Below are 26,465 nucleotides of genomic sequence, written 5' to 3'. Positions count from 1 at the left end.
ACACCAACCCCCACCCCCTCCTCCACCCCCAGCTCCATCCCACGTTCCCGCCAGCATGAACAACTGACCACCAACGTCCCCTCTAAGATATGCTGTCTCAGTCTCGGGGCCTCTGCATGTCTATTCCCTCCCACCTGCCTGCTCGGCCCCTAGATTCCACCGGGTACTGGCCCTCCGCTCTCTAAGCCCCTCCCTCCTTCCTAGAGATGAACCTCTCCCTCTCCTGGTGTTTAGTCACCTTTTTGGACCCTCCCACTAGACTCTCAACTTCTTGCAAGCAGGAATCATGTATATTATCTACTAGTATTCTTGCATTTTGGTCCTTGGCACAGATTAGGTAGGTGCTCAATAAATAGTGATTCAAATGAAACAAACAAACAAACAAATGAACAAACACCTGAGGGCTCCCCAAGGTAATACTACCTGGAGCCTGGTTCAGCAACTGTGTGTTAAGAGTTTTAAGTTTGAACAATCCTGGTATGTGTCATTTACAGGATACAATTTTTTCACTGGCGACAGTAGACAGGGTTAGCACCTGCCTGCTACGGCAAAGCAAAGCTACTTGGTTAATATGCGTGAAAACAGAGAGTTAAGTAGAAAAGAGTTTTAGAACAGAAGCTTGGGAGTCCCATCATAATTCGGCCCCAACTGCACTCAAACTGGCCATGAGCTCCAAGACCAGGACGGAAATGCCTTTCTGTCCGACCGAAAGGGACCTTCATTGCTAGTCCCCACGCTTATCAACTTTGGATGAAACATCCCAATTACCAGATTTTCTTCTCAGCCGGTAGGGAGTGGAGCAGGTCTTCGCCTGTCCCTCAGGGCTGTAGCAGAAGCCGGGGTAATCTGTAAAGAGAAGGCAGCGATTGTGAGAAGCAGGTGCCTGGTGACGGCTCAGAATACGGGAGCCACCTGCTTTGGATTCTCAGCATTTATTCTCTTCCCTCAGGCAGGAGTCCCTTCTTCCATACCTGGTGTTGAATATGTATCTCAGGACTTCCTTTACCTTGGGACTTCCAGGGCGTGTTAGCAAGTTAAGTCTCTCTCTCTCTCTCTCTCTCTCTCTCTCTCTCCCCCCCCTTCTCTTCCCCCCTCACTTTCTGCTGCCACGATGACCCATAAAGGTCAGAAAATGCCATTAAAATGCTATTCCCAAGGCTGAACTTGTCACCAAGGCCCCTGACAGATGGTGGTGATGGGCCACAGTAGAGGACATGTCAAGGTAAAACTACCTAGAGAATTTCATGAGGCCCCGCATAGTGAAGGATGTCTTGCTCTTCCTGCCCCCGTGGGAGCTGCTCTCCCGTTCAGTGACTCTTTAAAAAAAACATTTTTTTAAAATCAATTTCAGAGTAAGGGAGAGATAGAAACATCAATGATGAGAGAATCATTGATCGGCTGCCTCCTGCACTCCCCACATTGGGGATCGAGCCCACAACCCAGGCATGTACTCTGACCGGGAATCAAAACGTGACCTCCTGGTTCATAGGTCAACGCTCAATCACTGAGCCATGCTGACCGGGCAGTTCATTGACTTTTTTTTTTTTAATATATTTTATTGATTTTTTACAGAGAGGAAGGGAGAGAGATAGAGAGTCAGAAACATCGATGAGAGAGAAACATCGATCAGCTGCCTCCTGCACATCTCCCACTGGGGATGTGCGCGCAACCTAGGTACATGCCCTTGACCGGAATCGAACCCGGGACCTTTCAGTCCGCAGGCTGACGCTCTATCCACTGAGCCAAACCGGTTTCGGCAGTTCATTGACTCTTAATACTTGTCTACACTTTGCTCCTTTGAACATCTGTTGAGTACTTTGGATTCTCTTCTCAGAAAAGGGGTTATCATTTAATTTCATAGTTTGTCCTTCTACCCCATCTAAGGGGTACCCAGACTCTGGATCAAGGAAATCTGGTCTAACCCTAAACCACTGCAGCATATTCAATGACCATCGTCATGCTGACACCAGAGGGTAACAATTTAAGGATGGCCCTGTAAACATGGCCTTCAAATTAGGGGTAATGCTCTTCAGCAGCACCTAAAGTTTGAGAGTTCTAAGGGTTGTAAAGACAACATGCACTTCGCCAATGTCAGAGGTAAAGTTATATTTATGAGGTCATTTGGTCCAATGGACTGGCTTACTCTGTTCACACTTGGCCAAGTCCAAAGTAGGGCAAATAAGGTTATTTTCCTGGGCTGGGCTGCTCTGGCTCAGTCCTGGGCCCAGCAGACAGGCATGTGGCACCAGTTTGTGCTGGAAATTATTCTGTGCACCACAAAATCTTAATGGTGCCCAAGAGCTAACCCAGATCCTGGGAACAAGAAAGTCATTTTATTGAATGAACTCATCATAATATGAGCTGACGTCTCCAGATCCCATCTTCCTTCCACTTTCCCCCTAATTCTCACCTGGCCATCCCTGGCCCCGCCTTCTCTTCAGAGTGCTTTTATAAAAAAACACACACACACACACACAAAAATCTTAGAGATTCTGAGTGAAATGTGAGGATTTAGGGGCCACGGGGTAGTGAGCCCAGCCTCGCACTGTGGGGATCGCTCCTCAGAATCTGTCGGACCCGAAATGGGGACTCGCAGCCACTGTGGCAGCCTGGAGGGTGAGTTAGCATTTGCACTTGGGGAAAGATTCCCCAAAAGTAAGTTATTTTGAGTTGGTTTTTTTTTTTTTAAAAAATATTTGTATTGATTTTTAGAAAGAGAGGGAGGGAGGGAGAGAGAGAAAAAACATTGATGTGAGAGGGAAACATTGATTGGGATGACACCCAAACAACTGAACCACACAATCCAGGGGCGTTCGTTATTTTGAAAGTTTTAAGTAAAAGTTTGTCAGACCTAGTTGCCAGTTGTTAAAGTCATCATTTCTCTTTTTAACCTGGGAGGTAACAAGGATATGATAAAATAAGGTTTTATTTTACAGGAAAGAGCTCACTTGCAGTTATTCTCTGCCTGCTTGTATAAGCCTAGCAATACAATCACATATGTGGGGCAGTTGTAATTTTGAAATTTGTGCTGTTATCAGGAAAACCAGTAACTACCTAGTTATCTTGATGTTTTCAGATAATCATCATAGATTTTCTGTCTGAGGTGGGATACGGACTGTGAGACCTTAATTGTTGGCGGTGGGGGTAAGGGTTGACCCTGGGAGCATATCTTACATTGTTAGTTGACACAGAGACCTAGCCAAGTGGCCAGCCGCCAGGGGACTCACAGATAAAAAGGGAGGAATCAATGTAGAAACAAATCAATGTGTCAGGAAGAGATGGTACTGCCTGCGGACTATTTGTTAAAACAGTTAGTAGAGAGCCGCTACTTAACAATGACATTTTTATAAACTTTAAGACAGAAAATGTGATAGGCACAAGTAGAAAATGAAATTTCAAACTGTGTTAAAATGAAACTTACGAATGGCATCCATTTCTAGTATTGCTTGCTTTGCCTGAAAGAAAGAAAATGTAGCTATAATTGCAATTACATTCTTTTGGTTTCTACTTTGAACTACCAATCCTAACATGGGTCTTATCCCACCTGAATAAGTGGTTTTTAAAAAGCTTTTTAAGGAAACTCATGATTTCTCTTAGGCATTGACACATAGTTGGAGGGACTCAAACAGATGAGTGCCCCCATGTGGGGAGTAGATGCTGCACAACTGAGCACCTGAGCTAAACCACAGACCCACCTGGAAAGAAAGAAGAAGGGGGAGGAAAGGGGGCGGGGGAGACAAAGGGAGGAGGAGAAAGGGAGAAAGAGAGGAAGAGGAAAAGGGGTTGGTGGGGAGGGGGTGAGGGGAGAGGAGAGGTGAGAGAAGAAAAAAGGAAACATCTCACCAAACATTTCCAAAACCTGGCTCATCATTAGTATCCGTTGGTCAGCGTATTATAAAATGCAGATTCCTGTTACCCAGCCCTGACCTACTGAACTCAACCCAGGTCTGCGGAACCAAAAGCCCAAGCGATAGGGCCCAGGATCTGCACAACTGGCCCTCCCCATACCACTCAACTGTTCTGAGTTGGTTGCAAAACAGATTGCTGGAAGTTTTCTGCTTTCCTCCTTCCATCTCCTGGCTCCCTACAGCACCCTGCACCCACCATCTTTTGTGTATGCCTAGAATCTCGGGGTGCGGGTGAGCGGAACAGAGCTGGGGTGTGGGGAAGGGCTCTGAAGGACGGGGCTGTGATCCCCACTCTGGCGCTACATGTGGGTGCTCTCACATCTCTGAATGTGTTTCCTCAGCTGAAAGATGGTAACAAGACCGACCTTCCAGAATCACTACTAGGACCAAATGGTAGGCACTCAACCCAAGTTAGTTACTCCCACCTCCCCATGGAAAGGGCCTCATAACCTTGGCCTTCACTTCCTCCACGCATACTTCTCCCCAGCTCAACCTCAGCCTTCCCTTAAGGTTTTTAAAAATTGTTATTGTTGCCACATGTTATTAATGTTTAGGGGAATATAAAAAGATATGACAACTACGCTAACAAGAATAATTTTTCTTGATGATTCAAAAATGAAAAAAAATTAGGTTGGGTAGCCTTTCTTGCTTTAAAGCAATTTTTGTTTTTCAAGGGTAGTGTAAGTGAACCTACAAACATTATGTTAAAAATAATTTAAAAATTATTTTGTTGTATTCTTCCACCATCTGTGATATCACGGTAGAAATGTGTAGACCAAGTGGCAATCATTTTGTTTAACCAAAGGGGTAAGAAAGAAGCCTTGATGCAGTCACCATAACTTTGAGAAAACAAATGTTTGAATTTTTATAACACTGCTCTTTTATCTCCGCCCCCCCAACCCTCCCTTAACATTTAATTTCAAAAAGTGTTATTCCCACATTGTCCACTAGGAGTCAGCCAGGGACCATCTCTGAACTAAAGGACTGGCAGGAGGTTGACAGGAACTAATGAATTTCCAACAGCTGTGCTAATATTATTAGACCGGTGGTACATTTTTTGATGTTTAAAAAATTCCCTATTATACATTTCTTTGATTTAATAGGAATAAATATATTTTGATAGCTTTAAGGAAAGGATTGAGAAATAGTCAAGGAAAGAAGGGAAAAGTTCAAGTTAACTATCTGCTTAAATAAAACAGAAAATTATTATAACACCATCGTGGGTAAAGTACATTAAATAACTGTGTTTTCATTTCCATCCCTTGGGAACAATGCGGTGAAGACTTGCTCTTTGGGGCCAGACAGCCCTGGGTTTGACCCTGGGCTCAGTCACGTACTAGCTGCATCAACTTGGCAATTTGTGTCGTCTCTGAGCCTGTTTTTATTTCTCTGGAAGGGGGAGAATAGGCCCGTCTCAGAAGGAGTTTTGTGTGGGGTGAAATAAGAGTATTAAGCACTTAGCACAGTGTGTGCGTGCTCAAGAAGGTGTAGTTGAAACCGAATGAGATTCTAAAAGGACCAGGAAGTTGGGTAAACAAGGACAATTCTATTGTGACCATTTTAACACATAAAGGGAAAACTGCCTGTTCTATACACGCCTAGCGTGGGAGAGAGAGAGAGGACAGGTACGTGCATTGGTCTTGTTTTGTAATGGCCTGTAATTGCCCTTCGGAATCGCTTTGGTAGGTGTGAATTCCCAGTGGACAGGTAGACAATAGGTGGGGCCTATCAAAGCCACAGCCATTGCTCAGAGCACATTCATTGCGAGGCACTGGCCAGCAACCAAATGACTGCCCACGAGGAGAATGCAGTCACCTGTCCGCATGAGCTCCCTGACATCTGGAAACACCTGCTGAAATGAGACTCATGCCTCAAGGCACACACCTTCCCACACTCATTTCCTGGGCACATAATCACTGCTGACAGCCCCTGAGCGGACCTGCAGATGCTTTTCAAACGACACAAAGAGCCAAACAGGCTCTCTCCTTTCTGAGAAATCTCATTTCTACTTACTCCCCGCCCAGTTCTACCCTTGTGATCATCCCCCCATTTTCTGCCCCACTTCACTCCTCCCCGCCCCAGCACGCACCATCTCACCATCCACGTGGATAATCCTCCCCCTAGTTCCTCACCACATGATCCCCGATAACCTTTTCCTCCACTCCAGAACAGCAACACACAATCGGAGCTGACCCCAGAACCTAGGGCCGCCCCGACCTGCCCTGCCTCCAAGGCAGGCCTCCAAAGGGCCCTTCTACCCTCTTCTCTCACTTTACGAGGCCACGGCTCCTTCAACCCAGGTCTATTTTCCCAGTTAATTTCACTGTCTGCTCAGCCAGCAAATCCTGTTGGATCACTGCATCGGTGCTGACGAGCGCCCGCCTTCCTGCCCTGTTAACCTTCCCTGTCACCCATCCCCACCCCTGGGGAACCCACGTGCGCCGTGGTGCCTCAACACTGGTTTCTGAGTCATCTGACATTAGCTCATCGCACTGATCCACGGTGGCCAGCTGTCGGGGCTCTCAGACGCCTTTCCCAGGTTCCTGTGTTGGGCGAGAGTCCTGCACCTTCCCACTTTCGCTCAGCCACCAAGCTCATCCCTGCTTCACTCACCCAGTAAGTGACATCACCCCCATTTCAGTGAAATCAAGCCCTCGACCTTCCCTCAAATCCACCTCAAAGCTTCTCTATTCTTTTCATCTTTCTTCTCGCTCAGCCCGGGAAGGGGCTTCTGACTGTTTCCAAAACTGACCCCCAGCCCTGAGCTCTTGATCCCCGACCCCTGCCACCTCCCAGGGTCACATTCCGAGAGGATCCCTCCTCTTATTTCCCCATCTCCTGTTCCCTGTCTTCTTCCCCTTTGTTTACTTATGTCCAGGTCATTCTTCACCTACAAACAGTGTCTTGCTTTGATGTCACCTTTCCTCCAACTACCAGCTTTTGTCTTTCCTGAACTCTGTTTTAAAAAAGAAAAGCCTACACTCCGTCTGCTCCTTTTTCTCCCCTTTCTCTTCAGCCCACTCCAGCCTCGCCTTGGTCTCTTAGTGAGCGAATCTGGCATCTCGTTTCTGTTGGACTCTGTTTTGACCTCAGCAGCATCTGAGGCTGTCCCTCAGCTCCCTCTCTTTGAGAGTCTTTCCTTCCTTCGTTACCTCACCTTTTCCCTCCAGGTTTCCTACTACCTCATCGCTACTCTTCCTTTGATGTTCTCTACACCCCCCACCCCACTGCAGATCCCTTAGTTGTTGGGATCCCCAAGCGTTCTTCTTCATTTCCACATTTTGATGGGCCTTCCTATCATGGACCCTCCTATCAACTCTCAGGGCTTCAGTTATTGTCTGGGGGGAGAGAGCCTCCCGATCTGCAGCTTCCAAGACCTGAATTGCCACCTGCAGCTGACCTGCCCCTGCACATGTATCAGCGCTCAGCCCTCTCGCTCCCATCCAACCCGTTCCTCCCGTTCGCTGTCTATCTTGGAGCTCACAACACCATCCTCCTGGCCCAACTCCTTACTCATCCTTGACTTCTATTTCTCCCTCCCCTCATGCTTGGAGGGCACAATCCTATTCTCTCTGCTTCCACAATGGGTTTTTGCATCCCCTCATATGCTGCGGCTCCCTGGCAGTGCCTCTGGTCTGTTTTCTAGACTATTGTGGTGGCTTGTTAATTCCTCTCCTGTCTCTAGTCTCACTCCTCCCACTCATTGCCACACTGTTCCCGAAGTTACACTCTGAGAACACGGGGCAACCCATGCCATACCCTTCTTCCCAGACCGTCACCAATGCAATCCAGACTCCTCCTGTGTGAGGTCAAAGCCCTTCATTGCCCAGTTGTCTGCCTCCCACTTCTTCAGCCTCACCTCCAACTCCATCTTCTTGGGACTCAGCCCCTCCCCCTAGGCGTCTCTGTTTTGTGTGTGCTGTTCCCTCAGCTTGGTTTTCCTTTTCCCTCACTTAATGAAAATATTCCTCATTCTTCTATTCTGAAAGGCACTTTCTTTCCCAACTCAACTGTAATTCAACACTTTACCCTCCCACAACACTTGGCTTATACCTTCATTAATGCATCATGTTTAGCAAACAGTTACGTAATTCAGGGCTAGCTCCCTCGTCCGCAGACCCCTTCATGGCCACGTCTGGGCCTGGGTCCCCTCGCCTTCCCACAGAACCAGAGAACCAGCCTTAGTCACTGTAGGTGCTTCGTGCACTTTGATTCATCCTCATAGCTCTCTTTAGTGTTTACTCGTTCTTTAGAAATGTACTTATCATCTCCTCCGTATTTTTCTTTTTTCACGTCCAAAAGGAAAACAACATCATTTTAAAAAACTAAACAAAAACTCTCCACAGTGTCCCTACAGGCGAGGCCTCTCAGAGTAAATGGCTGGTCCCTTGCGGACCCCTGGTCTCACTCTGCTTTACTTCGCAGCTGAAGTTCGCTCCTGGGGCTGCCCCCACAAGGGCCTGAACGTCTTTAGGTCTTACTGTTTGTTGGCCTCATTGTCTCACCTTCGCTGGGATCTTGGCCGCGTGATTCTCCAGGATCAGTCTCTTCAGGTGCAGAACCCACAGCCGTTTGTCCTGCTGCGACTTGGCCTACAGAAGGAGATTGGGGCAGTCACACAACTCCCGCTGCCGCCACCGACCAGACGCAGACCCTCCTCTCACCCTCCGACAAGATGCAAGCACACCACGTGGCCAGGAGGCTGGAGAAGGGCTGCCTGGCGCAGGGCGCCCAGGGTGCAGGGCGGGCCTGGCAGGGAGGGGAGGGCCTGCTGTTACCTGGACGGTGTGCTGCAGCTTGGGGTTCTTGTAGTGGAAGACGCTGAAGCTGAGCGGCTCCTTGGGGATCACTTCCACGAGCATGAGGTTGCCACACTGAGCGGGAGAGCGAGACGGGTGAGCACGCGTGGAAGAGAACGGGCCAGCCACTCAGGTCCTTGCCCGTGACCCACATGCAGACCTACCGGGATGTGAGCTTTGTACGTAAACGTGTCGTCTCTCTTCTTCGTGATGAGAAGCAGCTTGTCAAAGAGGAAGAGGGTCCTTTCGTTCTTGGCCCGCTGGATGCGGAAGGTTCCTTCGAGCACCAGTTCCCCGTAGCTGGTTAGGTCTGGCCCCTTCCAGTTAGTGAGCAAACTCTGTATCTCCTGCGAAAAGGTCAATGTCCTGCGTGATTAAACAGGAGGTGGGCAGGCAAGGCAGCGAGGGCACGGTGGCCCATTTCTTGAGCCTCGAGAATGGCATCTAAATATCTACGTTGCGTCTAACAGTGTGTAATGATCCATGACCTGAGTCTACATTTATGGGTGGTGTCACTTAAGGGTTAGCAGAAATGAAGCAAGGTGTTAGTTGATGACTTGCCCATTAGTTACCTCCATTCCTAGATACCCCCCCGCCCCACCCCCCTGTCCTATGGCTGGCTGCATAGTTCTGTCTTTCAGAAGCTACGGAAAGAGCCATTGGTATGAGACCTTCTCAGATAGGCATCCCCCCATGATGTTCTCACCCCCCATTCTCTGGACAAAACCCTTCTGAGCTATTGACTTGGAAATCCTCTCCCAGAAACGGGAGACCCTGCCACATATCAGAAACTCAAAGCTACTAGAGAAGTCCGTGGGAAAATCATACAGGACCCATCTTCTCAGAAGCTTCCTGGTATTCATCCCATTTACTTGGGGAAAGAAAATGAACATTTTTTTGTCTCTTTGTTTTGAATGGAACTTGCTGAATATAAACTGATAACTTGACTTTGACATTATTTGGGATTTACTGTACATCCATATCAATCTTTTTTAATGAAGTTGATTTATTCCTTTGAAAGATGAAAATGTCCACAGACAGCATCTAGTTAGGCAGCACACAAGACACCGGAACGTCTTTGGGGGAAAGTGGAAATGGAGAGGAATGGAGGTCAGGCTGAGCCACAGCCTGAGCAGCAGTGTCTTCAGAATGCCAAACAGATTCACAAGCCATGAAGAGCCAGTCATTTAGCCATTCTGGGAAACGCAATAGATGTTATGCCTGATATTACATCCACAAACATCTGAATGACGAAGCATTAAGCCTTTCTTGCTGCCACAAGAGCCAGACAGGGCCTGGAGGCTGAGGCTCTCGCCTTCCTTTGAGTTTTGATAGTCAGTTGCACACACCACACTGTGGCTGCCTATCGGTGAAACCTAGAATTCTGTTCAGACTTACGGGCCAAATAATGTATTCTATTTTCCTGAGTCAGGCACAGGTGTGCTGAGAACATGGGGCCACTCTGGGCTTTTACGTCTCACTCCAGGGATACCCCAGAGCCTGAGATTCCCTCTGGGTCCACACCACCTTCTTTTTATAAATTGGACATCTGCCCTAACCGGTTTGGCTCAGTGGATAGAGTGTTGGCCTGCGGACTCAAGGGTCCTGGGTTCAATTCTAGCCAAGGGCATGTACCTTGGCTGTGGGCACATCCCCAGTAGGGAGTGTGCAGGAGGCAGCTGGTCGATGTTTCTCTCTCATCGATGTTTCTAACTCTCTATCCCTCTCCCTTCCTCTCTGTGAAAAATCAATAAAATATATATTTTTTAAAAAAGGACATCTTTTGAGGTATCCAGGATATGACCACTGGCTTAGCACCTATTAAAAGCTTTCAGGGGTTCAGGGCTCAACATTTTGGTGCTGGAAGGAACCTTAGCAAACGCTTGTCTGTCTCATTTATAAAAATGAGGAATCTAAGGTAAAGCCGTGGGTCTCATCCCAAATGAAACTGCAAAGGACCTGGATCCAGACTTCGCCCTCCTTGCTCTGAGTCCCAATACCACACACACCACCTCAGGGCTCTGCATGAACTAGTGACAGAGGAACAGAAGTTGCAAACTCCTTTAACACCTTGGAGAAAGGTGCTTTCAACTAGAACTATTTCCTTGTAATGAACATAAGCTAAGGCCTCAGGAGACTCAAATTTTTCACTTAGATCGTGGAAGGGGCTATAAGAGACTATTAATCTAAAAGTTCCCAAGGGGCTTCCTCTTAAAGACACAATGATCAGCATTATCGGTGCCCCGATCTTTCTTCAGGAAGAACTCCGATGAAGACCATGAATGACAGGCAATCCGTGAGCAGCCTTCATATCTGATTTAGAAAACGGTGAGAAGTCAGCGCACCTGCGGCACCTCCATCTCGAGGGCTCACCTGTAACCGGACTGCGTGCTCATGTTTCCGCTTCATGTCGTTGATGTGCCAGGCGACGCGCTGCATCGTGTCTATCGCATCCAGCACCACGTCGTAGCCCTCTGTGTCCTTGTCCAGGTGATTTTCTATTTCCTTAAAGACAAACAAACCTCAAATTCGTTATTTTTCAAAGCTTCCCATTTTTTCAATGATACAAATGGCACCTCTATGACTAGTTCCTCATATTTTATTTTTGCTTATTTATTTACATGTGACATCATTCTTTATGATTTTGAGATAGCTTATCAGAAATACCTACAACAAAATGGTAAGACAGGAAAGAAAATGGAGCTGGGAAGACAGAAGTGGATTAAAATGTCGTGACGAACAAGATAAAACAAAAGATGTACACAGGCCATCAAATCTCATAGAGATATTTCAGTGATTACAATAGATATGAGAGTTGACATTATAGTTGGAAATTTCAGAGCTTCCTGGTGGCCAATGTGATACAGTTCTCACTCTTACATGGAAAACATAGTTACTACTTTTCTCCCAGAGAAAGTAAAAGGTCGCACACAGGACTTAATACGTAACAGATTCGAAAATACAGTGGACATTATCTTTAAAAAACAACAACAACACACCACTTCTATAGCAAGTGCATTTTCATGCAGTCAAGGCTTAAAAGCCCAAATGAAGTTCACCCAAGACAATCCTTCCGAGTACTGAGGGGGGCCTCCTGGTTCACGTACTCGCTCTGATGGTCACCACTGAGCTTAGCACTGGGGTCCACCATGCCAGGGAGATGGGAAAGGGACACAATCTCTGCGCCAATTTTTTCCCAGCACATAAGACACATGCCCCGAGAATTCCTAAGCGTGTAACGCCAGAGACGACGGCATAGTTCCTTTTGTCCTTTATCTTCTCAACAAGGCCTACCAGAGAGCTGGTGACCAATAAAGGCTCATTAAATTAAGCTGTATCTTCTTAAAACAAAAATAACAGTAACCCTATATAAATATGTAAAACAGAGGAAGACAGTAGAGTCCATTAGATCATTTCCATGGCATTCGTTATGCATATTCATTAAGCTAATGGGTGGAGGTTGAATCTTATGGTATAACTTATAAGGATTACTTTATAGTCATATTTCATAAATCTCTACTTTTACTGAGTATTTAAGTTTTCCATCTAGTTAGAAACTGAAAAGGGCTTTACATCTCCCTTCCAGACTCAGAAAGGTCCTTTAAAACTGTATCTCCAAACTAACAACTCCCAGGTAAGCTCAACATCAACAGCGAAGTTAAAAAAAAACAACAAACTAATTTCTTCTTTTAGTCCAAGAGGCAATCTGTTCACCGACAACAGTCTCCAGAGTACAGTGCGTATTCTTGTGGGATCTTCACGGATGGCTACACAACTTTGAAGTGATGTGAATGACACAGAAAAAACACTCTCTAAATAAACAATAAAAGCAAAAAATACTTCAAAGGCAACCAGAAGTTAGTTTTCAAATAATCTAACCACTGTTCTTCCCTTTTTTATTCATTACCAGCTGTTATAGACCGAATGTGTCTCCCCCCAAATTCACATGTTGAAATCCCACTAATCTAAGAAGTTAGCATCAATTTGACAATTAAAATACTTTCCCTCATGTGGCTTCACTGGGCACGATATTCTTTAAAGATGAGCCACCCGGGCAAACAGACTAAATTGAGGAAGTCCTGGTAAAGAAGGAACGTAAGGGCTCTTAAAATGTTAGGTGTGTGAATTGAGCAAGCCTGGAATGATTATCCAAGTTAGAAACCTGGAATCATTTAAAAAGATTCTGGAATCATACAAATTGCAGACATGTTGATATGGAGAGGAACTCTGAATAAAAATCTTCCTAAGAAAAAATTTTAAGGTAGGACAAAAATAATACGATACCAATAAGAATTTATTTTTACTGATTGCTTGTGAGCCACAGTGCTCATGGGCGATTTATAGGATGGGAACCCAGGCAGTCTTGCCCCTGAGCCAGCCCCTAACCACTGGGCACACTGTCTTTCCCCTATTGCACTGGCAATCCAACTCTACTTACAGTGCAAAAGTTACTTTCAACACAACTTTTGTCCATTTCTATCAACGTCCTTAGATAAGAAATGAGAATATGAGTGCTACGTCTACCTTTGCTTCTAAAGCTTCCTTGAATTTTGTCCAAATCATGGGAAATGATGTAAAGAAAAGATACCCTGAGGCGATGTTAAGCCCAGCCCAAAGATCGTCATCACACTGCTCACCTGTCTTCTCCCCTTTCAGCCCCTGCTCCTGGCTCATACAAAAGCCGATCTGAGACCAATCGCTCTCCCTCCCCACTGCCTACTGAATCTGGGCTCAAGGAAGTAAAATAAAACACAAGAAACCTGTTTTTCATTATGATGATCGCTCCCTGCCCGGAACCGTCCCTGCCAGCATGAGGTGCTCCTGAGTCCCGGCCAATCAGGACTGAACTGAATCTGTACTTAGCTGCTGTCAATGGGGCGGCAGGCCTCGAACATAAATATCTCTAATTCCTCAAAGCAGATTAGTCAGTTGTAAAGTATGAGTGTGGAAAAACGTTTCCATATGTCCCCAGCTTTTTCTGATGTTTTTCCCCCTAAATCTAATATACACACACAAATCCCCATCCTCTGGAACGAACTCAAGAGCAGGCCGAAAACTTACATGCAAAAGGAGGTGATACTTGAGAATCCGCTGAACTGGTTTCAAGAGATAGGACCCCAGAGGCAGTGAGTGTTTCAGAGTTTCCTGACGTTCCCTGAAGAACTTGGCCAGGGTCTTGTTCCTCATGCACTCAGTTAGCACAGCCACAGATCTGCAAGAAGAAGAAGAAAGATTTTTATCTAAATTGTAACGCTTAACAGGGGTCTTCAAATTTTACATGGCAGGGAAACAACAGAGCCATAGCTAGACAAGAAGGCCTCTGGGTGAGTGAGACAAAGCTGTCCCTCTGGGTGGGTGAGTTAGAGAAAGACACCCCAACAGCGATGGCCACCCATAGACACATGCCTCTAAGCAGCAAGCTCCTTCCTTCCAGAGATTTGGCCCCTACGAGGATACATGGCTTAGCCATTGAACCCCATCTGCTCAAACCACACATCTGTATTCAGTTTCCATAAGTTAGAGGGCAAGGAGGGGGCACCTCTGTACTGAGAAAGAGGAGCCCCTCGCCCCGCAGATCCAGCCCATGGTGGACATTGTCGCCTCTCTGCTGGCCGTCTTTGTATGACGCACAGACTGCATGGCATTAAGTGCAAGTCTTCAGAGACCTGGTCCCGTAGGTCAACTTCCCTTTGAGCATCTTTGAACAGACCCCTCTTTGCGCCTCCATTTGGCTCTGCTTATTCTAAAGACACTTCTGGAACAGTTGGATTCCCTTGCTCCGTAAGGAGTGCAGCTCAGGGGTGTATTAGAAAAGAGGGTCAGGATGCCTTCTCTATCCCAGCTCCCCCAAAGGTAATAAAGATGGCTCACAGCCTGGCCTTTGTGGCTCAGTGGTTGAGCATCGGCCTATGAACCAGGAGGTCATGGTTCGATTCCCAGTCAGGGCACATGACCGAGTTAAAGGCTCGATCTCTAGTGGGGGTCGTGGCAGGAGGCAGCTGATCAATGATTTGGAAGTAATTTCTCCCCTAGTCAGTAATCTGTTCTCAGGATTAATTTAGAAAATCAGACAGAGCCAAACAACAAAACAGAACTCCTTGGAAATGCAGGTCTCCCCAGGAAGCTATTGGGATCCCTTTGGAGCCATCTGCTCTGACAAATATCTATTCAGGTAGGTTTGTTTCCCCCTAAAAACCTCTTTTCATCATGTAACCGTGGGACTTTTATCAGGCTCCTGAGAGTCAGAATCAGCTGCTCAGTGGCCATTGGCCATCTGAAGGCTGGAGCTCTTGTCCATGGGTAAGGAACTTGTGAGCAGCCTGCGCTCCAGGGCACAGGGGGACATCTGAGGACAATCACCCAACTGTGTCCGGGCAGCCCTGGGGGAGAGAGGGAGGCCTGTCCGTGCCTCTTCCCAGGGAAATCACTGGGGTGTGACTGGTATGAAGAAGGTGGACATCTGTCAAGAGGTGCTGGTGACATTTAATATCACCAGCCTTGGATCTGAGGGGAAGAAAAGTTGTCAGATGGGCCGAAACACCTGGCACTCTTGGCTTAAGACAGGAAAGGGAAGCTTGGGCCTTAGAGGCAAACTGACTGGAGACAAGGGGACGAGAGGAGACAAGGGGATGAGAGGAAAACTTCGATGAAGATGAAAACACAGAATCGGGCAAGAACTGCATGTGTCTGCTTCACTGAGAATGCCTTTAAAATTTTTCTTCTGAGAATGTCTTTTAGGCATCGCTCACACATTGTTTTCTTCAAAATAAGAAATCACTTCCCCCAAGGGTCCCTAACTCAGCTCACTGGGATGTGCTACCTCTTCATATCAGTATATTTTGTTTCTATTGCATGTTACTGAGTTTGCACTGTATTCAGTTGTGTTCATTAATTTGATCTTCTCTAACTCGCTCTTCCACTACTGCATTCAACTGGGTTCTGACGCTCAGAAGGCTAGAAACTGCCTGAGGCGAGGGATATAGCTCCTATTTCTTATCAACGTGCATGCTCCATGAGTGACAGGCTCTTAAAAATGTTCCGGCGCCAATGATTCTGCCTTTCCCTTGACCCTGAAGAAAGAAGCCTTAATTTTGTACTCTCCTTTCTTATTACTAAATCAAAAAAATCCTAATACAGTGGGGCCTTGACTTACGAGTTTAATTAATTCGTTCCGAGACCGAGCTCGTTAAAGAGCTCTTTACCTCAAATTACTCCAACAACTCAATGCAAAAAATCAGCTGAGAGACAGCTGGTATCTCAAAAAACTTGTTAGTCGGGACACTCGTAAGTCAAGGCCCCACTGTATATAAACTCCCCAAATTACAAATTCAGAAGTTCTTTCTCCAAATGACATGTTTGAATGAGATTTATACAGAAGGAATCTCCCAACCCCCCCAGCCCCCCAATGCCCCTGAGCCCCATCATTGGGTCCAGAGCTCTGTTGGTTCTACAGTTTGGGTGGCTTTTCCTTTCCCTCAGGACGAAGTTTTGAGAAGTTGATCCTGTGAGTCTCTGAATGAGGGTGTGGGACAATGCTGGCTTTCACCCTGAGCACCATGGATTTAGTTGGGGCATCCTACAGTTTCCTGATACCCTCCGCATAGATGTGGAAACTCTAGGAGAGAACATTGCTTAAGTGAAACTGTGTGAACTGTGGGTGGGTCTACAGATATGCATGTGTGATAAAGGTGCCAATCTATAGGTAATTGTTTGCTTGGTTTGGTTTTTAGGGAAATCTGGGAAAAGTATGGTTGGCCACCCACCAAATAAATTGCAACAGTCCGATATCCTTTTAATCCACACTGGCTTTTCGGGGCCACTCAAGCGGGCGCCCCATTCGTTCTTCCTACTGTGGCAGCATTAGGGGCTCAGCCTGCTGGCTGCTCTTCCAGGTGGGGCCCACCACCCACTTGACTCTCAGGGACAAGTCTCTACCACGACTGGCCACGGAGCGTATAAAACGGCCCCGGCTCTCACCTTCCTGTCTGGCCCGTGGTATAACAACTCAAGGATCACGTGGGAAAATTGACCATCAAAAGGCATGGGGGTGGAGGTGCGGTTCAGAAAGTTCCAGAAACTCTACAAAGATGTAGTGGCGTGAGCCGTGAGGTTAGAGAATCCTCTTGGGGCCACTCACGAACTATTGACCCTTGTAAAATCACTAAATCCATCAGAGCCTCACTGCTTCACCCATGAGGGGGATGGGGCAGCTGGTGGTGAGCTGGCACAGGCTGAGGACCTACTGAGGGCCCACACTGTGATGGCTGATCTGCTTTGTTTTAATCCATGGATATCGCTGGGCCGCTGTGAAAGTTAAACTCAGCAAGATTTCTATTTACAGCATTATACACAGTGATTAGGAACCAGTCAGTGTTCAATAGTGTCTTTTGCACAAAAAAGAAATTCCATCAGTGTGACCCATGGTCTTAGGCCTTACTGAAATGGTCAACAGATGGTCTAGGGCGGTGGTTGGCAAACTGCAGCTCACGAGCCACATGCGGCTCTTTGGCCCCTTGAGTGTGGCTTTTCCACAAAATACCACGTGCGGGCACACATGTACAGTGCGATTGAAACTTCGTGGCCCATGTGCAGAAGTCGGCATTTTGTGGAAGAGCCATACTGAAGGGGCCAAAGAGCTGCATGTGGCTCGCGCGGTGCCGTGGAAGAGCCACACTCACGGGGCCAAAGAGCCACATGTGGCTCGTGAGCCGTGGTTTGCTGACCACTGATGTAGGGGGTGCTCCCTAAACAGCCCGGCCAGTGCTCCCCGAGTAAGCAACACAGAGGCTGTGATCCAGGTGAGGTCGTGAGTCCTCTCTTCTCTCCTAAACTGATGATCTTTCCTTTCTTTGAACTCCATGAAACTTACCTAGTTCATAGAACTGACAGCAAAAAACAGCCAGATTATATACACTCAGGGGTAGTCCTTTGGAAATTTTTAGGAACCAGGCACACATACAAAAGAGTTACTAGACAAGACGTCTAGTAAAAACCCCGGGTTTATTTGGCTTTCCATGGAAGGACACCTCGCAACCTTTTCAGTCTCTTGGAGGGTCTTTCCTGTTCTTCCCTACAGCAGCTCTCCTGGGAGCCCAAAGCCTGAACGGACCAGCGTGGGGCACCCCTGTGATCCGGGCTCAGCGGGTTTTCCACTTTTCCCAAAGCATTCAGCACAGTGCCAGCCACAAAACGCCCGACACCAACATCCACTGAACTGATTCGAGACGAAGTGAAAGCGAAGGAAAACACGGCCGCGCACCCCCACCGCCTACCTCGGGTAGTTCGTGCAATACTGGGTGTAAATGTGGAAATCTTCACTCTGCAAGGCAACAAAAGAGACGTTCATAGGCAAAAAAGCAGCGACATCATCAGCCACTTAAAAACAACACAAATAAACAGCCCACAAGCCTTTAAATCTGTTTCTCCGACAACATGAGCCCGCCTCCTGAGCCCTGGTGGCAAACATCTGCGCCTTTTTATCCACTTTGTGTCATATCTAGAATCCACATGTACTTGAGCTCAATAAACACTCATCAAGCATCTGCCGTGTTAGGGAAATTTGAAGAGGGGGAAAAAAGGAAGAGGGGGGACAGAAGGTTTCTGCCCCGGTGCTTGCTCATAGACCTTCGGTGGAGTTGCAGTGTGGGAGAGAAACAGAAGTGGGTGATTTAAATGTCACGCGAGAAGCATGCGCAGGGTATGAGAAAGCAGCGGCTTGTCTGCAGTTATGTCTGCCCACTGTCTTCCCCACCATTTTCCCCGGAGAGCCACTGGGCATCCTTTGACATTGGACTAAGGCTTTATGTCCTCCAAGGCACCTTCCTTAAGCTTCTGGGCTGAGCCAACCGCTCCTGCTCTGGGCTTCCACAAAATCCAAGACTTACCTTTCTTGTGGCATTTCCCAAAGGACAGTGACATGTTCCGTGTGCCTGTCTATCTCCCCCTCCAGGCTGTGAGTTCCTGCAGCACAGGGGCCATGTTGTGCTCATCTGGGATATACTTGTTGAACCACTGAATCCTCTCTCCCCGGCTAAGCTGGAAATTATCTGACAGCTGGATCTAAGTCTTCCCATCTGTACGGATCTGGCATGTTAGCAATGCCTCAATGCAGGATGTCTGACTAACCATTGTGGGTTTCTTGCCTTTTGCTATGGTCATATTCCACGCTCCCTAGTACGTCTTAATCTTTCAGATGTTTAGCCATCCAATCAAATATGGGGAAATATTCAATCAATACTTCTTGCTCTTAAAGGATAATTGTTTTAAAAGGTAGAACCATGACTTTCACACACATATAACATGAACACCGTCAAAGATTTTATTTTACCTCTTAATTAATGAGGAAGGTGGTAAGATATTACAACTGGATCAAAGAAGAAATAAAAGAATCACACTTCGATCAGTGAGGAATGCTGAAATAAGTTTACAAAAGACACAAAAGTGGCTTTTCTGTAGAGATGGGTGAGTAAAGAAATCAAGTGTCTCTCTACGGGGCAGTATCCACTGGCATGTCTGTGGCCAAGATCCTTTATTGCTACCCGTGATCTGTAATTGACAGACTTGTAATTTAATTCAGAGCCAATGAAAGGAGCTGTGTGTGTCTGCCCACTGTCTGCCTTCCCCACTTTTTTCACTGGAGAGCCACTGCGCATCCTTTGACACTGAACTAAGGCTTTATTTCCTCCAAGGAGCCGGCGTAAGCTTTTTTCCATTGAAGGCAATGGGAGGTTTTCTACTGTGGGCACCCAATAACCTTTTTGGCCAATTTCAAGGCCCTTGACAAATGTTCCCTAGACGGCTGAGGGAAAGGGGTTTGCAGATGGGTGGGGAAGGGGGCAGAAGCTAGGTTTTTACATTTTTGATTGTAACTCTGCGTCAGAATAAACAATTCAAGGCCAATGAATTATTCCCCATAGTGCCTTTTATTTTACTTTTTAGAACTTCAATGGTTTAAATACCTTTTTTTTCTGATTTAAAATGAATTTTTATTTAGAATCCTTCCTGATAAACTCAAGTAGGATTAGATTTTAAAAAATTTTTATTTTATAAAGTTTCCCTGGACACAACGAGAAAGATTTCATGTGTAAAGAGCACATGGGTAAAGAGCACATGGCCTGATACGAATATGGGATACCAGCATTTCCTGGGGATACGTTCAGTAAGTATGTGTGTGTGTGGGGGTGTGCACACGTGTGTATGTATGGGCACTGGAGGGAGAAAGGCAGTGATGGGAGGCAGGCCACACATCGAGGGAGAGGAGGAGGCGAATAGGGGCATTGGATCTCTGAAGACAAACTCTGTCTCCTTGCTAAATGTAACCCAGGGTCAGCCCAGGTCACAGTCAAGATAAGGGATGGAAAAGAGGGTGGAGGTCAAGGCAGGAAATGGAGGTAAGTCTTCTCTGGGTGTTTCTAGAGTCCCGGGGGCAGGAGGGGGGCAGCCTGGCCTGCCCGGAGGGACCTTCATCTCTGTCCCTCCGGAGAATGGCCTCTGCGCTCTGCTCTGCGAGGAGACCTGCGCACGGCTCTCCGGTTGTCAGCAGGGATTCCTGTAACCCACTCGGACCACAAGCGCGAGGTCAAAGGTGAATCCGTGCAGGCCCCAGTGCTTCAGATGAAAGCCCAAGTCAACCGCCAGCTTTGCCCCTTTCATTAATGGCCTCTCAATTAAAGCAATTTTCCGTCCTCGCGGAGCTGAGCAGCTGCTTGGGCTTCAGAAAGCGCAGCGTCTCCTAATGTCAGGGTGCCGAGTGAAGGGCAGGTTGTGCCAGGACCCAACACCCCCTCACAGCTCCCTGCTCACATGTGAGCGTGTGGACTGCCCGAGTCGGTCTTCTAATTAAACCTGGCACCATTACAATGAAAAATGAGATTTGGGAGTTGGCAACGTGGCCCATAAACAGACTTTTATGTGAATAATTAAGCCGGAGCTAAGCATATGCTGGACCGTCTTTAATCAACTTGTGATTACAGTTACCAGTAAAAGCCCAAATGTCTCCAAAAGCCTCGGTGTTGTTTATGTGCTGCGGTTACTTTAACATATCTCCTTTGATATACTTGGCATATCTTTTGACCCATTTCTCCTGCTTTCATTTTCCTTCTCTTTTTCCTATTCCCACCCTTCAGGAGAATTAATTACGACACAGGCAACTTGTGAAAAGAACTGTATGCAGCCATGTGTGCACAAACATGTCACAAGTTCACACGCCCACACCCACACCCACCCACAAAGTCAGGAGTGTTTTATGTACCAGGCCGTCAGCTGCCTTTAAGGAACCACACTGCAATACAACCCAGAGTGCTATGCTTGGGTCCAAAGCCACTGGATGGGTCTGCAGCCGTCGCATGTGACCCCGTGGGGCAAGCCTGGGGCCAGGTCAGGCTGGGGGGACACCTCCGACTTCCCATTGGACTTGCCTTAGACTCTGGAGCTTGAGAAGAGGTGCTAATTCTTGGTTGATCCCAAAGCACTGAGCTTTGCTTAACCCTTTGTACCTGTGAAACCACAACTGCAGAAATCACACAAGGTTTTGCGGCAAAACCATTTCTGCTAGAGGTATTCCAAACAGAAGCTGTTGAAATTTTCAAAGAAACATACGATTGGATCCTATATGTACGTCCAGAAAATAATGTTGGAAAGGGTTGCCTTGTATGTTTCAGAATTCTACCTCCTCTCTGGGCACAGAGTGTGCACCAACTGCCACTTAAGCTTTAAAAGTCAAATGCCTTTCCTTGTGTTTTCCTAAACCATCAATGCAGGTTAAGAAAAAAATGTAGGAAAATAAGAATACATTGTGACGATGTCAGAGATGAACTCTGCTTCTATTTAGCCCCTAAATGATAATTATATAGCCTCGGCTAGTGCCCTATATATTATACATAAAATATTTATAGTCTAATTGGTCTGGTAGTATTTTAAATTTGGTTATTTTTCTAACATTCTTCTATTCCCTAATTTCCCCAAATTTAAAGATTTTCTCTATGAAAGCCCAGTAACATCATACAATTGCTATACAAATTCCAGGACAACTACTAAGTTAATATTTCCTAACTTATTGGGGAAAGTCTATTTTTCCCCTTGCTGGTAAAAAAAAAAAAAAGTCAGAGTGAGATTAGTGGCTAACTTCACCCACCATGAAACAAACAAGTCATTCTAATGGTAAAATGAAAACAATCTGTGCTCTGTATCTGTGTTGTTGGCCCAGAAAAACGAACCCTGCTTACCTTGGACACAAAACATTCTGCTATGGCCACAGGATCATTTTCACAGTTTTCCAAATCTTGCAAAAGTCCACTAATAAACAAACAAACAAAAAAGGAAATATTAGATTGTAGTTTTATGGTTGAGGGCATTTTATATACCTTAGGCCAGCAGTTCTCAACCTGTGGGTCACGCCCCCTTTGGGGTCGAACGACCCTTTCACAGTGGTCGCCTAAGACCAGCGGAAAACACATATAGAATTACATATTGTTTTGGGGATTAATTACTACGCTTTAATTATGTTCAATTTGTAACAATGAAAATACATCTTCATATCAGATATTTACATTATGATTCATAACAGTAGCAAAATTACAGTTATGAAGTAGCAACGAAAATAATTTTATGGTTGGGGGTCACCACAACATGAGGAACTGTATTAAAGGGTCGCGGCATTAGGAAGGTTGAGAACCACTGTCTTAGGCGTTTAAACATTTATATGGCCTTTACAAGGCATCATTTAATTGGATAACTGAGGACCTATTGTCATTATATCCAAGGCTCAGATAAGGGGCTTTCCGAGGTGATGAAGGGACAGGAATTTAAACTTTGGTCTGATCTGTAACTCTCCCACTCAGTGATAAGCTCTGACCAACATTTACATCTTCCAGGTGTTTCTCACTGTCGCCATGGGTGCTCACACACACTCATTCATTCATCAAACAGCGTTCCACGCACCAGGGACTGTGCAAGCACCAAGAGCAAATACATTAGTGAGCAAACAGAGACAGTCTCTGGCCTGGGTCTCCTGGAGCTTGGAATCCATTGGAGGAGTCGGACATTCTATCAAACTAACAAATATAAAATTTTAAACAAAGGTTGTGCTCTAGAGGAAAGATATGCTAGGTAAGAAAAGATGTTTTCTTAGATGTAATATTATTTTTTAAACAATTCCTTATTTGAAGTAACAGCATGATATTTCATTGGGTAAAAATAGCATAATTCATTTAACTAATTTCGCGTAGTTGGATAAAATTCTACAAATGGAATTGCTGGGTCAAAGGGCATTCTCAGTGTAAATGTTAACGCATTTCCATATTGCACTGCTGTATTAATACAAATTTTACTATACTGAGTGTTTAATTAGCTGTGCACTACATGTTTAATAACTTAAATAGCCTTGCGTTCTGTTTCCCACCTTCATTGCCACTATCTAGAAGCATGTTCCACTGTAGCCGTGTGCGCTGCATGTACCCATGTTTCTAAACATGCTGATGCCACCTTTTCATTACTTTCAGTTTTGCTTGGTATTTACTTCTGAATTTCCCTAAACCTGCCCACCTCCCATCTTCTCAATGAGTTCGGCTATGAAATTTGATTAAAGTCAGAGCTTACATTTATAGATATTATTGCATTATAAATATTATTCCCATGAGCCTTGCAGGACACCATAATTACATTTCCTTTCTTATATAACCATGTTTCCCTGGAGTTAAAATTCTCTCTCTCTCTCTCTCTCTCTCTCTCCTTTGTATCTAAGTACACACCACTAATTTATCCTTAAACTTTTCGCCAGAGTGTCGCTCTCCTCTCACTGTGTGCACACATCAGATCATCTATCGGTGCATTCTTTTCTGGTGACCACCTCCTGGTCCCTCTGTCCTCCCACTCCCACCGGAAAAGGCGGCCCTCCGAGTCTGCGGGGTTCTCTCCCCAACACCATCCTGACGACGCCCTTCACCCAGCGCCTGTGCTGGAAACCTTGTTTCTTAGATACCATTTCAGATGTTTTTTTCTTTTTTAAAGAAAGCTCTTCCTATGTGTCTGTTCTTATTTAAGGAGGTAAAACCTTTGATCTCCAAGGATGATATTGTCATTACTATTTTGGACATTTTGTTCCTGCTCCTTGGTTATGGCCGAGCTCCTTTCTTTCTGATCACATTTGCTTCTGTCATTCATGTTAGAGGCTCTCGCCAAATATCCGGGATCTTCATGTGTCCTTTTCTGTTTGAAGGTGAGACACCTCAGGGCCGATCGTAAACTTTGTGCAGAAGTACAGCGCTCGCTCCCAGGCAGCGCCTCCCAGCTACTGGTGTCAGAACCTTTTTACGCTCTGAAGAGATATTTACGTGGGTTCTATCTATTGATATGTTCTATATTAAAAATTAAAACAACATTTTTAAAAAAATCCATCGATTCACTTCATAATAAATATAATTATGTTAACATAAATTTCTGTGAAAAATAGATTTTATAAAAAAAAATTAGTGAGAAGAGTAGCATTTTTAAAAAATTTTTGCAAATCTCTAATGTCTACCTTAACCCAGATAGAATCTCATCTCTGCTTCTGCATTCAATCGATTGCAATCTGTTATCTTGGTTGAAGTATTGAGGTAAGTCTCGCCTCACACACATATGTTATTAGAAAAGGGAGGAATATTTTAATAGCCTTTCAGATAAGTGGGGATATCTCTCTTGGATATTAGTCATAGTTTCTTAGGGTTTGTTGGAGTCTAAAATTATACCAATGTGCTTACTATACCATTACTTTGAAATCTATTGGTCTTTCTTGCACTTTGAAAGGATCTTTTACCAAATGTATGATTTCAGGAGAGTCCCAATTTGAAAATTCTTTCCTAATATTGTCACAAAAACATTCTCTTTGTAAGATTATTTTTAGTTTGGAAAATATAGTTCTGATATTTATATCAATATCTTTCATAGGCGCATTTGAGATCTTGTTCCCTAGCCTATGTCATCAGTTTGGCTCAAATAAATAAAAGATGGGTATGAGTAAATTAAAGACAGTTGAAAGCTAATCACTGGGACCTAAACACTGGATGGAGATAAAAGGTTGAAGAAAAAGAATAGCCGAAGAAGCCATGCTTCTGGTCCAGTGTTCCCATTCCTGGAGGATGCCGTGCTTTGGATGTAGGTTTTGCGTCCAGTCTTTCAATATTAATTCTCTTTCTGGGCACAGAAGGATTTTGAGCAGAATTCATCATGTCACTTCTCATAGCTTAATAGAAATACTCCTTGACAACAGTTAGCTCCTTGAGTTCTAAATGTTATGCTCATCAAGCTCTCCTTGCAGCTTTAATTTCATCTCCACAGTTGACTTGCTGGCAGGAGGAAGTGTCTTAGGGGACCCACCCAGGCTGTAGGTAAAGCTCACAGGTGAATGAGTAACTGGCGCTAATTGCTTAAGAACCACAGATCTGGGAGGTTGCTCAGACACCTTTCAGTCCCAACCCCTAATTGTAAGGTGAGGAAACCATGGCTCCTTAAAAAGGAGGTGGCTTACCTCAGGCCGCACAGCTAATAATTAATGGCCGCGGCTGGGGTTAGAGTCAGGGCTCTGAATGCCAGCTCTGTGCTACATTATAAACACATCGACTGAAAGGTTTGTTTCCTGACTGACTTGAGAAAGCTGAGGGCTGGACTCTGCATCATGGTGCCTTCAGCACGGTACCTGCCTACAGGGGAGGCCTTGTTTGAGTCACTCGGCCAGCTCTCCTTTCCCACTCTTTTCTAAAATAGGATAAACACACTAAAAATGGGAACAGTGAAGAGGACGAAATGGGAACTCGCTCATTCCCTTGTCATCAGGGCTCTCATCCTGATATAGCTGGCCCAGCACCCTTGCTTGCTCTCCATTCAACATAGTCATTACTGAAAGCCTCCTGTGTCGGGCACTGTTCTAGGAACTGGGATTAGAGAGTAAAGAACATAGACAAAGGCCCTGTCACATGGTGACGAAGTTCTCATCAGGGGTGATGGGGTTAATAACTGAATAACTAAAAAACACAACATCAAACAGAAGACAACAATGTTGGCAAGGATGTGAGGAAGTGAAACCTGTGTGCACTGCTAGTGGGAATAGAAAATGGTGTCGCTACTATGGAAAGCAGTATGGAGGTTCTTTAAAAATAAAAAAATAAAATAAAAAATGGAGCTACCATATGGTCCACCAACTCCACTTTGGGGCATTTATCCAAAAGAATTGAAATTAGGATATTGAAGAGACATGAGCACTCCCATGTTCATTGCAACTGTTAACAAAAAGCCAAAGAAAATAATTAAATAACAAGAGTAAAGCTCAAAACAAACAAATAAAAAACAAACAAAAGACAAAGCCAAGATGTGGAAACAAGCTAAACGTCCATAAATGGATAAAAAATCTAAAATGTGGAACATAGATACAATGAAATGTCATTTAGCTTTAAAAAAAATAAGGAAACTCTGCAATATGTCCTAACATGAATGAAACGTGAGGACACATGCTACATGAATTAAGCCAGTCACAGAAAGACAAATACTGTCATGATTCCACTTAGATGAGGAATCTAAAATAGTCAAACTCCTAGAATGAGGTGGTAGAATGGTGGTTGCCAGGGGCTGGGGGTGTGGGAAATGGAGGAGTTGCTGGTCAATGGGCATATAGTTTCAGGTAAACAAGATGAATGCATCGTAAAGATCTGCTGTACAACATTGTACCCAAGTGAACAATAATGTATTGTGCACTTACAAATTTGTTAAGAGGGTACATCTCATGTCA

At 45.4% G+C, this 26,465-nt stretch overlaps 1 protein-coding gene across 3 annotated transcripts in view; it reads right to left on the bottom strand.

Annotated features, from left to right (window-relative positions):
- PLEKHG1 (pleckstrin homology and RhoGEF domain containing G1) overlaps positions 1–26,465 on the bottom strand; it is a 141,124-nt gene that overhangs the window by 16,311 nt on the left and 98,348 nt on the right. For all 3 annotated transcript variants that reach the window (XM_015567187.1, XM_006768711.2, XM_015567188.1), the window contains 9 exons: positions 21,931–22,000; positions 17,980–18,026; positions 13,769–13,919; positions 11,081–11,212; positions 8,872–9,054; positions 8,687–8,782; positions 8,414–8,500; positions 3,422–3,455; positions 769–846 (listed from right to left, as the gene is read on the bottom strand). In XM_015567187.1, the coding sequence (XP_015422673.1) occupies positions 769–846; positions 3,422–3,455; positions 8,414–8,500; positions 8,687–8,782; positions 8,872–9,054; positions 11,081–11,212; positions 13,769–13,919; positions 17,980–18,026; positions 21,931–22,000 (878 nt within the window). The remainder of the gene's footprint in view (positions 1–768; positions 847–3,421; positions 3,456–8,413; positions 8,501–8,686; positions 8,783–8,871; positions 9,055–11,080; positions 11,213–13,768; positions 13,920–17,979; positions 18,027–21,930; positions 22,001–26,465) is intronic.

This window comes from Myotis davidii, unplaced genomic scaffold (assembly GCF_000327345.1).
Source record: "Myotis davidii unplaced genomic scaffold, ASM32734v1 scaffold1323, whole genome shotgun sequence".
In the NCBI taxonomy this organism is placed as follows: domain Eukaryota; kingdom Metazoa; phylum Chordata; class Mammalia; order Chiroptera; family Vespertilionidae; genus Myotis; species Myotis davidii.
The sequence above is the reverse complement of the archived record's forward strand: the minus strand, read 5'-3'. Positions and strand labels throughout refer to the sequence as shown.